Genomic DNA, 17,635 nt, shown 5'->3' with positions numbered 1-17,635 from the left:
ATGATTAATGTTTGATTTATAGAAATAAGTGATATAAGGTTGCCAACCCACATTATCAATTTATCAAAGAACTTTAAAAACATGTCTGGATGCCTAGCTTCTCATTAGAATAGCACATCATTTTAAAACATCAAAAGCTTTTCTAAGCTTTGTTTCCTGCTTACCGAACATTAGACATGTGAATTCTTTAATACACATTAGATTTTCAGGGCCATAAAATTAAAAGGATAGATAGAGATATAAATATTGACACAGATATAATTGCAAATGTGGATACAGGTAGGGATTTGGTATGACCCCTGGCAGGTAGTCAGTTCTTAACGAATATTAACCGGCACGTCACCTCAACTCGAACCTAAAACTGTCCGCCAACCGAGATCGCGCACCCGGTAAACCGACTGGCACTTCTCCGCGCAGAGGCCTGACTTCGCGCGAGGGCGGCTTCGTGTTTCCTAGAAACGCTCACCTGGTCGCTACCATTGCGGCTATGATGCTGGGACTCCTGTCCGTGTATCCTTCTGTCAGAACACTTTCACTTACTCAGCTTAAAACTCTCACCCAGAGACATCTGCTTCAAAAAGAGCTCCTTGGAAGTCCATTTACCACCAAACAAAATCGGCCCCCACTTCCGTCCTGCTCCGTGAGAACGCGCCGGCTCTGCGCTTCCTCACTGCGGCCCCGTCGCACCCCCGGCCCCCGGGAGCCCCGCCCCCGGGAGCCCCGCCCCCGGGAGCCCCGCCCCCGGGAGCCCCGCCCTCGGGAGCCCCGCCCCCGGGAGCCCCGCCCCCGGGAGCCCCGCCCTGGGCCTCCGTCCTCCGTGGGCCCTGCCTCCATGAGCGGAACTGAGGGCCTGGCTTCGGATCCCTCTTGACGCTACTTATGAAGGGCCATGTGGGGTGTTACCCCACCGGCACAACGGGTGCGACAGCATTTCCCTCTGCATTGGTGCCAGGACTCAGGTGATGAAATGGCGGTTCACAGCCCCCGAGGACTGAGTAAACACCCGCCTCTCCTCGGGCCTTTTTCAAGGCCTTAAGCGACAGGCCAGCCAATGACCCCAGGTGTGTCTCACAGACTCCGCACCTGGCATCGGAGGGGGAAGGCGGCTGTCCCTGCTGGGCTCCGGACCTGACGGTTCGCAGGCGGGCGCCCCGCTCGCCGCTCTGTAAAGGCTCAGGGATTTCCTCAGGTCCTGTTGCTGGGAGCTGAGCAGCTTCACACGCAGGGCGGGAGCGGCGGCAGGACGTGCCCTGGGAGAGCTCTAGCCGGCGCCGCCAGCCGCGGCCCCCGACGCCGGCCCGCCAAGCTGGTGACAGAGGCCGGCGGGAACGTTGCGCCTCGGCCTCCCACGGAGCCCCCTGAGCACGAGCAGAGTCGCGGAATGCCTGGCAGAAGCCGAGCCTGAGCCTCCGCGCTCGTCTGTTGCCTGGCGAGGGCGAGGTGTCTGGGGGTCCTGGATGAAGGGACCCCAGATCCTGGCGTCCGGGGGAGGAAGAGGGAAATAAAGACGCCAACGCCAGGAGAAGGCGAAGGAAGGGGTCAATGGCAAAAGACCTGGCACCGGCTTCCCGGGTTTGCTGAGAGCCAGCGCGGCCCGTGACGCAGGAAGACATTCACACCAGCCCGGTGAAATCAGACCCGAGGGCAGCCCTCTCAGCCGCGCCACGCAGTTGCCACGGCTGCGCACACAACTACCCTGGCGTGCGAGAAGAAAATAGTATTTCTTAAAAGAGACACCAACAGGAGGGGTCTTGGGCTTTTTTAAACGAAATGCCATGTGATCACTTTATGCCTCGCTATGAAAAACCTGACAGCTTGCGAGAATTTTTTGAAAACAAAATGTTGAAAGCCAGCAGCTTGGGCTCACATCAGTAGCCTTCCCTCTTTCTAAATAAAAACTTTATAAAAAAAGCCAACCCAACGTTAAGGTCTAATTTTGCATGGGAGCTGCCAGGCTTCAGCGACAGTGAAGAGAAAGAAAACTCTCAAGCCCTGGACACGCCAGGCCTGCCCTCGGCTCTCCCCGGTCGGAGCAGGAGCCCAGAGGCGGGACTGGCCTTTCCCTTCTGCGCGATTCCCCGGGGAAGACGGACCCCGGGGCCCCAACGCAGCCAGTCCGCTCGAGAAGCCGCAGCGCGCGCCAGGCAGCCCGGCTTCTCACAGACGCAGAGCGCCCGCGGGCTCCTTCCCGGGGGCTCCTGGTGACGGGGTTCCATCTAGAGATGGCAACTGGACCACAGAACGCTCTCCTTTCAGACCCCGAGGACCGAGGTCTGTCCGGAGCCTCGAGGCCCGTTCGGCCATCAATGGCCAGTGACCGGCTCCCCGTTCCCGGGGGACAGGCCGAGCCCCGGGCCTTCCCGCCCCGCGCAGACGCGCCCTGAACACAGCCGCTGCCTCCCGGCCGCGGGCGCCCGCGGTGGGTCCCCGCGCCGCCGCAGAGCCTCTCGCAGCGGCCCCCCCGGCCCCTCCCGGTCCCCCCACCACCCCCACCTGCGCAGGGGCCCTCCGCCTTCGCCGCGTCTGTCACTCCTTTGCTCAAGAGCTTTCACACTTCGCAGCTTGGGATCAAGTCCAAGCTCCTTGGCGGAACTTCTAAGACGGGCTTGGGACTCTAGTCCCCGCCGCCGGGGCGGACACCGGCGCTGCACGGGCTGCGGCCGACGCCGGTCAGAGCGGGGCGCGCGGTGGCCCGCCGTTCCGACCTCGGCGCCAGGAGACGAGGCCTTGCGTGTGTCCGGAGCACGTCGTGCTCTTCCTGACTCGGGTTTGCTCCTACTTCGGGTTCGGAAGGAAAGGTACCCAGAGGCGCGCCTTTCCTGCCCTGCCTCCCGCACCCTGGCCGTCTGCAAGCCCAGGCCGACCGCCCTGCCTCCCAAGAAGAAGCCGGTGTGTCCGCTCTGGGCAGCAGATCCCCCCAAACCCCTTACCTCGTGGAACCCGCCCGCTCTGCCGCGCCTCTCACCCACCGCGGGCGGAGTCCGGGAGCGCAGAAGCTACGGAAGGTCAGACCGCCGGGCGGAGGGGACACAGGGACACCGACAGCCCACTGGCTGGGCGGCTGGCCTTGGCTTCTTGCCGGTCCCTTGGCGGCAGACTCCGTCTCCACGGCGAGGAGAAGCGGGAGATTGGCGGGAGGCGGGAGCCGGCTGGGCGCTCAGTTGGTGTCCAGCACCGTGGGGAGTGTCCTGCCTGTGCCGCGGTATTTGCCTCCTGAAACAACTCTCTGAACGACCTTACGCGTCTTGTGGGAAACTGCAGTTGAGCAAAGTTAGTAACTTACCGAGGATCACACAGACAGTGATGGAAACGGGCATAGAAACCATGCCTCGCCGGCGCTGGGGCTCTGTGTTGTTAACCTCTGTCCCAAATCATCTCAGAGAAATACACAAAAAAAGAAAGAAAAATAGCCCTCACATGACCAGGGGAACGCGCATGGTATGTACTAGGCTCACGAGCCATGAACACGTCGATGTTCTCAGGCAAAAATGAGCCCCTTTCTCATGGACTCTGCTTCCTGCTCAGCAATAAATTCAGCACAACAGAGCAACTCCCGAGACGTCACCGCAGTTGCCCCATTTCCTGTGGAAGTCGGGCCGTTTCCCTGGAATGCGTGGTCTGCATGCCACGCAGCGTGGCGCACCACAGCTCCTGACGCAAGGCCTCACAGGGCGTGTCCTCAGACACGTGCCAAGCTGCCTTCTGGGCAGGGCAGGCCTGTGCACGCACATGCCAGGCTTGGGACTTCAGCCTGGGCCCCCGGCACCGGAGTGTGCGGCGTGAGAGCCCGAATGGGGTCTTCACGAGCGCTTGCAGGCGACCATCTTAAGAAAGGCCGAGACCCACCCGCTCCTGCCTTGGGTCCCCCAGTTGGGGCTCTTCCTAGGGATACAGGGACACACTGGTCATACGGAGAGGGCTTCCTACATGGCATCAATAGGAGTTACTTGAAGTAAACGACCACCCCATGTGAGGCCACAATGTCGATTTTTTTCACAAGTGGGCACTCTTGCATCGTTTGAAATAGGCTGAAATGACTCGGTCCGAAGTGGCTGAAGCAGAACACGCAAGGCCTCCCAGGCAAGGGCCAGGAGAGCTTGAGGCATGGTGGCAATTAATGGCAAGCTCCCCACGTGGCACCTCAAGGAAGAGTCTACTCATGCAACCCGCGATCAAGACTCACCTCTCCTGGCTTTCCTCTGGGCATTAATGAAATGCTGCCAAAATAAGGATGAGGGAGGAGTACACTTACTTGTCTTGTCGTAAATGAGGACACAATAACATCCTTGGGACACGCAAGCTGTATGCACTGAAACCTTCTTGGTAAGGCTGTTGACTCTAACAGGACTTGCTCTGCTCGTAGGGGACGTGAACACAAAGACGGAAGTGATGCTTTTGCTCTCTGTCCCTGGAGTCGGGGTTGCGTGTGTCTGTCCTGAGAGCTAGCCACGCGGCTCTGACGGCCCCTCACAGACTTGTATTTACAAAATGAGTAAAAACAAGCAGGGATTTTTCTTCTTTTGTTTTTTGTTTGTTTCTTTTCACTTAGTAGACTTGGTTTTTAGAGCAGTTCTAGGTTTACAGGTAAACTGAGCAGGAAGTACAGAGCCACCCCATTCTCTCTCCCCCTACACACACCGTTTTCTTCGTCTTAGAGAAACGGTGCGGGGTGACAGCCACAGCCCAGACCGTCAACCTGGGGGCCTGGGCTCAAGCCACGGCGCCAGGACTTGCCCGCAGCACAGCCTCCGGCCTCAGTCGCTGTCCCTGCAAGTTGGGAATATCAGTGCCGACCTGAGCGAACGCCCAACGCACAAGACAAGTGCAGGGGATGCAGCTCTCATCCCCACGTTGCAGGGGGCGGGTGTGCCTGCTGGGAAGGTCCCCTTCACCCCCGCCTTTGACGGGGACACAGCTTTGCCGCGTTGGGGCAGGACCCTGTCCCTTTCCCATCATTGCTTGTTAAAGCAGCACCTCCACGCGGACGTCGCAGGGAGCAAAGGCCGATGATAGATACACAGATAGAAGTGATTGACACATGATAGAGAGACAGCTATAGATGACTGAGAGATGCAAAATCGGTCCTCAGAAGACAGGAGGCCTCAGTGGCCATGCGTTCGAGCACATGTTTATGGGCCATTTACAGGTGGCATCCCGCCGAAGGAAGAGGCCCCAGGTTCCCTCTGTCGCGCTGCGGCCACACACAACCCCCATGTCCCCTGCCGAAGGGGGTGCACCTGAGCTCAGCAGGTGCAAAGATGCCATGAGGGCCTGGGCGCAGGGTTCTGAGGGCAGCAGCCCCTCGGCCCTGCCACTCCCCGCAGCCACCCCCCCCCGCCCCGGCCCCCCGCGGCCCGTCCCTGCTGCACCCGCCGCGTGGGCCCCGCGCAGCGGCTGGGGCCGCGGGAAACGCTGTGGGGCCGGAGTCGGGCGTTTCACACCCCGGTCCCTGCCAGCTTGTGCGCGCGTTTCCGGGCGTTGGACCAGGGACCTGCTCCGCTGCCATTAGACACTGTAACCGCCCCCGGACCTTTGGATAAATGCCGAAATGGGGACGGAGAGAGGAGGAGAGAGGGGCTAGCCCCCCGCCCCCGGGCAGGCGGTACCTGGGGCGCCGTCGAGGCTGAAGGCGATGCGCACGGGCCGGTCCGCAGGGACCCTGGTGGCTCTGGTCATGTGGGCGCCGCGGCGGCGGCCTTCCCCCGGGGCTTCCAGCTGTGGGGACAAGAGGCGGCGTCACTCCCAGCGTCGCCCCGCCCCCGGGGCCCGGCCCTGGCACGGACGGGCTGTCCAGCCCCGCAGCCGGCCTTCCTGGGCGCCGACCCCGTCCCTGTTCAGCGGCCCCTTTAAATCCTTGTTCGGACTTAAATAAACATCGAGAGTGAAATGTACAGGACTTTTCAGTGTCCCTTCACGCTGGTCCATCCCACCCCGGCCCTTCAGGGTCTCACATCTTATTTTTAACGGGGGGGGGGGGCGGGAATGACGCTGCTCGCAGGACATCAGACGCCTGAGCTGGGGGCGCGCTGCCGATCCGGGGGCGGCCAAGAACGAGCATCATGGGGTCGTTTGAAGATTTCCAAAGCCTGTCTGTAAACACCCTACAGTTACGGCATGAATAGCACATGCTCTGCATATCTGATTAACTACCTGTAAATCAGTCGGCGTCTCCTGACGTCGGCCGTCTTAACAATGCAGGGTACAAGCAAAAGACGGACCCTGCCAACATCCTACGGATGCTCTACCTCATCGTTAAAGTCTCAGCTGATAAACAAGGGTAGAGTGAATGGGAAAACATCCTGTGGGCAACATCGGTAGGAGCAGGCAAAAACATGAATGTTTCTTTGTTATAACAAGAGAATTTAGCCCAAGTATATTTAAACCGAGATAGATGACAATTTTTGCTCACTAAGAAAAGATATTGTTATAAATACATCTTTGTTATTTAAATACATCTATTTAACTTCTCTATTTTTAGTCACGTTTCCCCTACACCATCTACTTTCCTTCTTGTGCAGACAGTAAACCAAAAACTCTGACTGATATTTTAAGGAAAATGTCTCTAAAAATGGCAAAATACAAATCATCTCTTTTGCCATCTGTAGCGAGACTCTGGGAACAGTTTCAGCGGGACGTTTTCTCACAAGAAGGTCCCTGAATCTTTCCCACAACTTTTCCCTACCTAAAAATAGTGTCCAGAACACTGGATTTTGTTTTTACAATTATTTATAGCACCAAAGCAAACGCATGTATACGCACAAGTATATTTAGACGCAATATATATGGAATCATCTCATCAAGTATGTGGAGAGAAAACAGGCTTATGTTAAACACTTAGCCTAACTTTGGAGGAAAAAAACCCAGCAACTGTTCATCACAGTTAGAATCACGTTTGGTCCATTCATTCCGCAGGACAAACAGCAGCGCGCCCTACAGCACCCCAAGGCATGTCAGCCTTCGCGAGAGAGGAGCAGTGACAAGACACATCCAGCTGAAGAGAAGGGTTAACCTAAATGCTGCTTCTTGCCCAGGGCTTCACCCTCTCCCGCATTTCGATGCAGCCCCGTCTGCTTAGAATCAAGCGTCCTGTTAGCCACCTGACCCTGGGGAATAGAACAGACTGTCTCAAATTTAGCAAAACAAACAATGAAAATCTCCTCGATGTTGTCGCTAAAAGAAAAAGTCTTATCGTCACACCTGGTACAATCAGCAAACCACGGACCCAAACATCTGAGGGTGCAGGGCTGGGCTGCGGCTCCAGCGGGGGCTCGCGGCTTCCCCGCACCAGGAACTCAGGCGCAGAGGCGGCAAGCTGCCTCCAGGCCTGTCTGGGGTCCCAGCGACGGCCAAGGGGAGTGACAGGCTCAGACACAGGCAGAGCCGCTGCGCTGCGCACACAGACATCTGTGTGCCTGGAAAGGGCGGCAGCGGCCGCGGCGCGTGGGCTTGGAGCCCGGCAGCCGGCGTCTCTCCGCCGTCAGGGCCGCAGCCCGCGCGGCTCGCTGGGCGCGCACCTGTTCCTTACCTCACTCGGTGGGGTGTGCGCCCTTGTGTAATCCAGGGCCACACGGCCTTGGCCGGTCGTTGTCGCCGCGCGGCAGAGACTCAGGCAGAGACGGCTGCACCTGCCGCGTGGCGGCCACTGACAGTCTGAGGAGCAGCGACAGCTGTCAGGCCGGCTCTGCTACCTGCTGTCCGCAGACCCACGTCCCACGGGCCTCTTGTTCCGCTTCCCGCTGCCACCCTCTCCTGTCCTCGCCTCTCCCACAGCCGGGATGTGGTCATGCTTCTAGAAAAAGCAGGACCAAGAGAAACCCTCCTCCTGTCAGAGGCATTGATAAACAGCGAGCCGCGGGGAGTCCAAACGTTTTAATTCATTAGTCCTGGCAAACCCAAAATACAAGCAGGCTTGCTTCACACGGCAGGAATGTCTTCGGCGTGACCTGGTCGGTGTCTGGCTATTCCAGCAAGCTGGCAAACACAGCTGCCCCCAGTCAGCAGAAATGCCACCCGGTCAGCTCCGGGACACCCAGCCAGCCGGATGGGCCACAGGCTGGCACTCGGAGGAGGGCGGCGACGATCCCCATTAAGAAAGTGAGGTCTGAGATTGAGCGCTGAGGACTGGGTCGCATGTAGAGACATCACCAACGCAAAACGCATCAACGGTGCGTGGGAAGGGGCCGCCACCATTGTCAGCATGTTAACAGCCATAAACCTGAACGTCAGCAGTACTTGGAAACAGCCGGGACGGGGGCGGTGAGGTTAAATAATGAAAGATAAACACGTACTAAGGGGGTGCAAAGCCAAGCCAAGCCTCAGGCTAGGAGGAGACCTTTGCAACATGCGTTCCAGGTGGGAAAAAAGCGTGGCTTCCAGAATAAAGAACTCTGAAAACCCAACAGTAGGAAAATACACAACCCAATTTTTAAATGGGCAAATGATCTAACAGACACCCTGTCACCAGGTAAAAAGATGGCAAACACCGTGTGTCCTTAGGTGGTTGACAATTAAATGGGGCCACGCGGGCGCACGCCTGCCGGAACGCGCCGCCGGCGCTGGGAGGCCGGGGTGCGGCGCGCGCTTGCGGCTGCAACTCTGAGGACCGTGCGGCAGGTCCTCGCCCGGCCAGCAGTCAGCCGGTGTCCCCAGAGGCGAACACTCCCGTCCACACAGACCTGCACATGGAAGCGCACAGCAGCGCCATTCACAGTCACCAAAATTTGGAGGCAACCGAGACGTCGTCCTTCAGAAGGTGGTGGAAACGCAGGCTGCGGTCCAGACACAGCAGGGGCCCTCAGTGACGGAGAGGCGCGCGCCGGCCGCCCACAGACGCGGAGGGAGCCGCAGCGTCTGTCACTCAGTGGAAGAGGCCAGCCTCGAAAGCCTAGTGCGGTGTGACTCCCACTCTGCGACATTCCGGAAGAGGCAGACGTACGGAGACGGGAGAAGGTCCGCTCGCCAGGGGCCCCGGGAGACGGGCCGAGGTCGAGGAGGCGGAATGCGGGGGCTTCAGGGCAGCGAGACTCCTCCGTGACACGAGACGGTGGACACATGTCATTATCCATTTGTCAAAACGCACAGAATGCACCACAGCAAGAGTGAGCCCTCGTGTAAATTATGAAATGCAATTAATGGTGACGTATCGGTATTGGCTCGACTGTGACAAGGGTGACACGAGGATGCAAGGGGTTACTAACAGGAGAGGTTACAGGCAGCGAGTGTAGGGAGCTCCGCGCTTCCTGCTCGCTTTTCAACCAGGAAGCCTGGACAGGCTCCAGCAGATGTTAGCTAAACACGTAAAAACTTAGCAGGTTCCCTAGAGCTCGTGAATGGAAAGCCAGCTTGTGACGTGCACCCAGTTAGTGCAAAGAGTCACATGATTAGATCGCTTGCTGATGAACCTCTTTGTATTCTAACGGAAAGCCTTCCCAGGAATAATTTCTGTTATGATTTTATTTTACAGTTAACAATATCCCCTTACATACGCATTGCAATTTAGCAAAAGACTCTCTCCCACTGTGTCGTCTTCACTTTCCGAAGGGCCTGTAAAATAATCATGGTCCACGTCGTCGCCCCAGTTGCACAGATGAGCAAACCGAGGCTCCGACAGCTCGAGTGACAGGCTCGAGCTGTCGCCACCACACCAGGGCGCCATCTGCAGGCAGGCCTCAGCCAGACCCTTCCCTCGCAGCAGGTCTGGCTCCCGGCTCCCGGCCCAGGGCAGACACAGGGCAACCCTTCCAACGGCCCAGCCTCCAGGTCCACTCCGCTCTGGCCGCCTCTACGGCGAGCCCCCAGGCAACCCAGGCGGGGGACAGCAGCCCCTGGGTCTGGCTTCAGAAAAGCCAGCGGTGACATCGTCGTTGCCCAGGAAGTCAGCGGCTGGAAGGGTCTGGACTCCAGTGAAACTGACCCGTAGGAATAGAAACACCCAGAAGGACGCAGTGCCTTCCTCCCCTGCCCTGACCCCCACAGCCCTCGGGAGCCACCAGAGGTAGGAAGGGACAGCCGCACACAGTGGAAACAGTCGCCTCGGGGGAGACCCTGGAAATAGCTCGGACCCTCACCGAGACGCCTGCAGGTCCTGGGACGCCCGGCGCGCGGGCTGTGGCATCGGCGCTGTGTCCTCGGACAGCGAGGGGCACCGCCGCGCTGCGGTGCAGGCCCCGCTGGGGAAGGGCCACACAGGAGGACATTTCATCAAAGGGCCACTTGGCAGCAACGAGACAAGAACAACACAGCTCAATAGGCTGAATGTGCGCTGTCGTAGCCTGATTATATAGATTCAAGATTTTCAAATAATACTTGATACTTACCAGTTCTCCTAGTCCCTTAGGAGCAGCAATGTATTTTCTTGGCTCTTTAGCTAAACATTTCCAAGAAAATAACAAATCTGAAACTCAAGTGAAATCCCCTTCCAGAACTGTAACCCAAAATAACCACGTGGCATTTTGAGAATTCAGTAGAATCACAGTAAGTCAATCCAAAAAGAATTACATGTCCATCAAAATATTAACCGACTGACGGTATGACTCTGATAGTAGCAATATGTATTATTCTTATTTTATCCTTTTCAGCAATAAGTATAGTTTTACCGTTGTATGGAACGTGATTTTTATAGCATCAAGGAGCTTCTCAGATAATGAACTCCACACGCGCTTCTGAAGAGCGGCCAACTGTCTGCCGCAGCTCACAGCACGGCCTGAGGTCACAGCTCCTGTGATCCGTTTGTTCTGGGCTAGTGTTTTGGGAATTTGCCTGCCTCCTGGGTTCCTGCCTTTTGACCACCCCAGGCTCTCTGGGGCGGGGCCTCCACAGAGCTGGGTGGGTCTGCAGTTTTGTGCATTTGCACAAGGAGCACCAATACCTGTGCACATTTAGACACTGGTTTAAAGATAACACCACGTACTCTTTCAAGTTGGGTCCCTCTGCTCGGTGACGTATGTAACCCACAGTCTCCAAAAAAGAAACAGTTCAGATGGTGAACTAATCAGCCCTCCCTGTAACCATCACTCCATTTTTTCTGTAAAGAGCCAGAGAACGTGTTTTACACATCACAGGCTGTGACACACTCTGCGGGAACTGCTCATCGCTCCCAGGTGGCACATCGAGGGGGGTGGGCTCCAACTTTATTTACAGGAAACACAGGGGCGTGGCTGTGTCCCAATAAAACTTTATTTACAAAAACGGACAGCTGCCTCGATTCAGCCCTCAGGCCCCAGTGTGCCAACTCCTGCCTCCACCTGCCCCGGCCTGATCCCGGTGGTTAAATGACCGGATACAAGTGAGGTACCTGCAACAACACGGGAAGGCAACAAGCACCACGTAAGCAGAAATGATTACCTCAAAGAGGCAAAAATACAGGGAAAACCACACCCAAAGTTGTTAAAAACATTAGAAAAGCTCGGTTTGAACATTGATTCTGCTTCCGAATTCTATACATGTGTAGACCAGGCCCTCCAAACCTCCGAGCCTCAGTGTGTCATCTGGAGCGTAGGTCGGCAGACTTCGCTGAAAATATTTTAGGCTTTCCAGGCCATACAGTCTGTCACAGTTACTCATCTCTGCCATCGCTGTTGAGAACGGCAGCCACATGCAGTATATTAATGGATGGATGGGCTCTGGTAGAACTTCATCTAGAAAAAAGGGGACAAATGGGCAGGCAGGGAAGCCAGGCCCTCGTGGGATCGGCCCCTGTGTCCTGCTTTGAACCGGGTGCGACCGGTGCCTTCACACAACACGCCCATGTGGCGAGGAAAGTGCCGAGCACCTGGTGTGTGTAGACACCGGCCTCTTTCTAACAGCTGCTTCTCTTCTTTACCGCGTCCTCTAGCTTCAGAAGTGGGTGTATCCAAAGGCACAAAGACATCGGGAAACAGTTGTTCTGCACCTCCTGGGTCCACTTTCTCCGATGTCACCTCCGTTCTTAGATGGAGTCCCCCACAAGATGGCCACTAGCTGCCTAAGGTCACAGTTTACCCATGTTACAAGCCCAAAGCACAGAGCTCCCTCCTCCAAACACCAGAGTCTGATGGTCATTGGCCAAGCTTGACTCCCATGTCCACACTGTGAGCATGACTGGGAGTATCTGGACCACTGAGACCTGCAAGGGCCACGCATGGAGCTGGGTTGGGGGTGCAGGGCCATTGTGCGGGGTGCACAGCATCAGCGAGTCCTGGAGAGTGTTCGTGAACCTGCAGCCTTTGCCCACAGCAGCACTAGAGGAGCCTCAAGCCCCCTCTGCTCAAGAACTTCCAGGTGAAGATGAAGCTTCAACATTTTCTATTCCCAAAACCCTACAAAAGTGATGGTAGGGTTTTATTATTGGAATTGGTTTCTGTTTTTATTGGTTTTGTTTGCTTTTAGGCATAAATCCACAAGGGTGGAGAAATTAGGAAAAGACCAATTTCATGAGCTAGAAAGCAGGTGAAAGAGTGTAAAGAAGTAATTATATTGCCCGGGCTGGTGTGGCTCAATGGACTGAGCACCAGCCTGGAACCAAAGAGTCACTGGTTCGATTCCCAGTCAGGGCACATGACTGGGTTGCAGGCCAGGTCCCCAGGAGGGGGCGCGTGAGAGACAACCGCACACTGATGTTTCCCTCTCTTTCTCCCTCCCTTCCCCTCTCTCTGAAAATAAATAAAATCTTAAAGAAGAAGAAGAAGCGGTTATGGACCAGAGAGAGAAATAAACGTAAGGCAGAGAAAGCTGAGAATCAAAGCAGATCACATGCCACACAGGAGGAGAAAAAAATGAAGGAATCAGTAGTCAGAAATGTGTTGGGAGCTCTCAAAAACCACAGCAGACAACACAATTGAAGGGAGCTAGTCTTCATTATTCTAAAAGGAAAAGTATCTTCAACCCAGACTTCCATACCTGACCAAACTACCCGCCAAGTCTGAAGATCAAAGTCTTATAAAAAATTTACATCCTGTGCACTTTTCTCAGGAAGCAACGGGAATGACCCAGAAGGAGGAGCCTCAGGTACAGGGGACAGAGCAGCTCAGCGTGAGGGGGAGCTCGTCCTTGGACGGCAGTGGGGGCGACAGAGCGGCCCTGGGATAGGGGAGGGACAGTCACCTCCGGTCCCCACAGAAGCGTGTCCGCAGGCCACAGGATGGCTCCTTAGGGGTGTAAGTGGAAAGACTTCATGGGACTGAACGAGAAGAGATTCACACAGTTGGCAGAAGAGCAAAGACAAGCGCACGAAACGGAAAGGCAAACCCACAGACCAGCAGCCCCAGGGGCGGACCCTGTCAAGGGAGAAGCACCTGCAGGTGGCTGCTCACCTCGGCTGCCCCGAGCACTGCAGGGCCTCGATGAGGTGAATACTGGCTACCGGTCTCACTGAAACGCAGGGCTGAAAGGGGCCACGGGAAGGTGCCCGTGGGGGAGGGCGTCGCGAGAAAGGGCCGCAGCCCCACCCTCCAGGGCGGGGAGCCCGCGGGCAGTGACCCAGACTGGAAAAGCAAGAAATGGTACTGCAGACACATCTCGTGGGAGTGGAAGAAGACCTGCCCAATCATCTACATCATCTAGAAAGGAGGAAGGTGGGGGGCAGGGTCCTGCTGGGGGTCCTGGTAACAAACCCCGATGTGGGAGCAGAAAAATCATGGGTCAAACGGGAATGTTCGCAGGCGCGTGCGCTGACTCCCTCTTGCCTGGAGGGTGGCGCTCAGCATTCAGAGCCCTTCACCGCGGGTGCTCGCCTGCTGCCCCTCCCTGCGAGGGGCCCATGCCCAACTTCTCCCGGTGCCACCGATGCCACGGCCTTGGGGCAGCGTGTCCTTTGTGGACTCAGGCCGTTCCTGTGCTCACCCCCTCATGCAGCGTACCAGGCGTGGCACTCCCGAAGCCCTTCCTCATTCCCTGCTAAAGCTCTTGGCAGCCTTAGGTGCTTCCTCCCTCTCAGTTCAGGTTGACCCTCCCATTCCACTACCTGAGCAAAGGCGCGAGCCCTGGGCCTGGTCTGCAGCGCGAGTCGGTCAGTGTTTCTGGAACTACACAGAACCTGGAATAGGAGCGCGTGGTAGGGAAGGACACAGGGGGGCCAGAAACACTGGCCAGGTTGAGAGACCTTGGTTTGCTTCACCAGCATCTCTCACTTTGTCTGCTGTTAGCCTTGCTCCAAGGTAACCTTCTAACTCTAGAGCTGCTTTTGTGAAGAATCAGTAGCCAAAGAGCCTCAGGTGTCACCACGTGAGCTGAGCCCCGACCCCGCCCCACAGGCTGTTTGCAGAACACACCTGCTCAGTGCCCAGCGCAGGCTGCTCCCCCGGGGCCTGCGCCCTCCAGGCCAGAGCTGAGCAGCCCAGAGACAGAAGGGGATGAGAAAGCTGCTTGAGAGGAAGGAAGGTAGGAAAGGGGACCAGGAATGTGAGGAGAACCATGACATTGTAAGGGACGGTCCGAGTTCTTCGGTGTGGCATCCCCCGGCTGCCAGGGGAACATTCAGTACACACCGCTTCCCGCTCCGGTGCTTCTCGAGCCGTGCGTTTTGCGGATGTAAAGAAGTAGTAAGTGTGGTCGCAAAGCTGGTTGTGGGGGGCAACGGAGGTGGCCCAACGCGCACCGTCGCCGATCCTAAGCAGCATCACAGAGACGATGACACGGAGGGCTGCCGCATCTGTCCGAGTCAGCAGTTGTTTGTGAACAAAACCGAGACTGCCCGGGCAGGTGGGCAAGCTCAGCACCGGAAAGGAGCCTCGCAGGGCCTCCTGTTCGCTAAAAATGCTCCAGGCTGAGTAGGTGACAGTGGGAGATCACACCCTAAGGCCTGCGTGACAGGTGGGTGTTTACCCTGAGCAAGCCCTGCCCACTGTTTTTATGCAACTAGAATAACAAGCTGTGAGAAGGGTCTCTTCTCAGGAAGAGCGAACACCCCTGGAACCCAGCACCCCTGCCGCCCTTGCTATTCACCCTGTTACTTGCGTATCTGACAGACGCACACCTGCCTGGGCACACAGGCCTGTGTCTCCGCTGCACGGCTTACCCAGCCCCAGAGACCTCCCCACGCGGCCGCTGCCGCCCCGCGCTGCGCGGCACCCGTGCGACGCCTGCACCTTCCCCGCGTCCTGATTCTAATGTGGGAAGTGACCCGCCAAGGGGCCACTCCTCGGACACGGGCTCGCTCCTTGGAGATTTTGCTCCCAGGACTGGCCCCTCAACCGTGGCTCCAACAAACTCTCCAAAACTTCCTTTAGGTTGGGGACTTTCTTTCATTGACTTTGGTGTGGAAGCTTGTTGTTGGTGATGGGGGAGGTGTTTACTTAATCAAGTTACCATCTCAGACTCCTCTGTTTGGTTATCAGTTTCCATAAATGCAGTGTTTTCAGAGGAAGGGTCAACAGTGCAGTGGCACAGATGTGGGGCCTGAGATGTCGCTTCACAAGTCACCTTTCTGAGAAAATGTCACCAACACAAGAACATGAGAACAAGGCCCTGCGTCCACGGGCGGTGCTGAGCTGCCTGGTTCCCTTCTCGGCCTGGCGGCCCCACCCGGGCACCCTGGGCGAGGCTGGCTCCGTGCCGCGGGGCCGCAGCGCCCTGTGCTGGGAGGCAGAGGTGTCAGGCTCACGCTCTCAGAGTCTAAAGCCTTTCATTCTGGGAGGTGGAGCAACCCCAAAATGGAAAAAAAAATGATCCCCAGGATTCCTTCCCCGGTTTTGATTCAGTAAAGAGTCCACTGATTTGTAATAGACCAAAAATACATTTACAGCAAATGGCAAGAAAGAACAGAATGAAGATAATCCCACTTCCTTTTTCCTGTTGAAGCCAGTTGCCAAAAACACCCACAATTTTACCGCCAAAGCCTCTCAGTCATCAGATATTTTGTACCCAAGCAAAACCCATTCAGTCCCTGGTTGTACTATGAAACCCAAGGACATCCAGAGAAGCGACAAGGAAGAGATCATGTTTTGTTCATCAAGACGTTTTTCAAATTAAGCCATCACATCCTAAAATAGCAGAGCAGACTCGCCCGGCAGGACCTCTTCCTGAGGGCACGCAGATGCCCATCCTCGTTTAGAAGCTGGGTGTCACTCGCTTGTGTGAGCACAAAAATGACTGATCGCTGAGGCCTCCCAAGGCACCTGTCCGCGTCCCTTCTTTAGCTTAGGTGCTCTCAGCCCACAGGAGCCGCCCCGCACAGCGAGCGTCCGACGGCGGCCCAGGCCGAGGCCACGTTGGAACCGAAGCTTCACAGGTGTCCGCCCACTGCTTAAAAATACATTTTAAAAATTACAGTATTACCCACGATGGGTGGCTGCCCAGCCGCTCAAATGAGATACAGAAATAGGGTTGTTAACGCCATTGCGGGGCGGGGGGGGACGGGGGGAGGCAGCTTCCCATCAGCACTGCAGCTAAATGAGAGGGAAGGTTTCCTAGAAGAGTCTACAAATAGAAATGGGCTTTTTCCTGGAACAGAAAAATCCAGTGAAGGACAGGAAATTCTCTCCTTTTCAGATCTGAGAATATACCAAATCTATCAATAGTTAGGACAGAGTTCACACATGCTTTATCGACCAGCAAAAAGCCTTGCTCAGAGTGAACGTGACGAAGAATTAGACAAGTCTCCACTGACCGCCCGATGTGGCTGCGTCCGTGGAAGTGGAAGTTACTTATCTATCAGGAAAACATTCCCAAACACGAAAAACGCTCACTGCTCTCAGTAGGCCCTCTGGACTAACTATAGCTAATTCATACTTTGAATGCTCAAATTATTTATGTATTCACATTTTTAAAGAACTCTCTGCCAAGCCCAATTAGCATTCCTTTAGAATTCTCTGTCCAAATTTAGAGTCTGAAATTAAGAGTGAACAAGAATGACATTCCTTTTTTACGAAGAAAAAAAGGAAATGAAGATTAACGAAAATATAGACAGAATAGTATTTTGTGCTCCATTTGTGTTTTCAAGGATTTCAAGACAATGGCATCTGTCATAGATCTGAGATGTTTTTAATAATTTTCTTCAAGGGCACAAAAACTAGAGCGATTCTGAGTAGGTCTTTGCTGGTGCATCTGCAAGGGTGGTAACAAAGAACAGGCACGTGTGTGATTGGGTCACTGATACCAAAAGCAGAAGACTTCTTTTACATCACCTAACTCATCCTGTGGTTTAACCCCTGTAGAAGCTCATGCATCATTTATACTGACATCTATCGTTTAAAAATAACTTGCACTTGTGCCCTGGCCGCCGTGCTCAGTTGGTTGGAGTGTCGTCTTGTACACCACGTGGTTGCAGGTTCGACTCCCGGTCAGGGTGTCTACAGGAAGCAACTGATGGATGTTTCTCTCTCATACCAGTGTGTGTGTCTCTCTCACAAAATCCATAAACATTCTCAGGTGAGGATTCAAAAACTTTTTTAATTAAAAAAATAACTTACACCTGTAAGTTGTGTTGTTTATTCGACTCTTGTAAGTTCGCGTGGCTCATCAGGCGAGAGCACCGAGGCCTCACCCGAGGGCGGGGTCAGGACCTGCGGCGGCCGAGCCGGCGGCACCGCGGGTGAGAAGCAGGCGGCAAAACGCGAAGCTCGCGCGGCAGCGTCACCGCCTCGCACCGCCAGCGCCACCGGCCCCGGGGCCCAGAACGTGGCCCGCACCAGAGCGCTGCCTGAACGACGGCCTTCGCCGG

General features: G+C 55.8%; 1 protein-coding gene across 1 annotated transcript in view; it reads right to left on the bottom strand.

Annotated features, from left to right (window-relative positions):
- Nucleotides 1-9,655, bottom strand: part of MAP3K7CL (MAP3K7 C-terminal like) — a 34,276-nt gene extending 24,621 nt beyond the window's left edge. The window contains 5 exon segments of the mRNA XM_054577343.1: nt 5,607-5,715; nt 7,526-7,568; nt 7,570-7,617; nt 7,619-7,650; nt 9,518-9,655. Of these exon segments, the coding sequence (XP_054433318.1) occupies nt 5,607-5,715; nt 7,526-7,568; nt 7,570-7,617; nt 7,619-7,650; nt 9,518-9,655 (370 nt within the window).
- Nucleotides 9,656-17,635: the final 7,980 nt, after the last annotated feature.

This window comes from Pteronotus mesoamericanus, unplaced genomic scaffold (genome assembly GCF_021234165.1).
Source record: "Pteronotus mesoamericanus isolate MK-2021 breed Mesoamerican mustached bat unplaced genomic scaffold, CSHL_Meso_final contig_116, whole genome shotgun sequence".
Taxonomy (NCBI): domain Eukaryota; kingdom Metazoa; phylum Chordata; class Mammalia; order Chiroptera; family Mormoopidae; genus Pteronotus; species Pteronotus mesoamericanus.
This window is presented reverse-complemented; position numbering and strand designations above follow the sequence as displayed.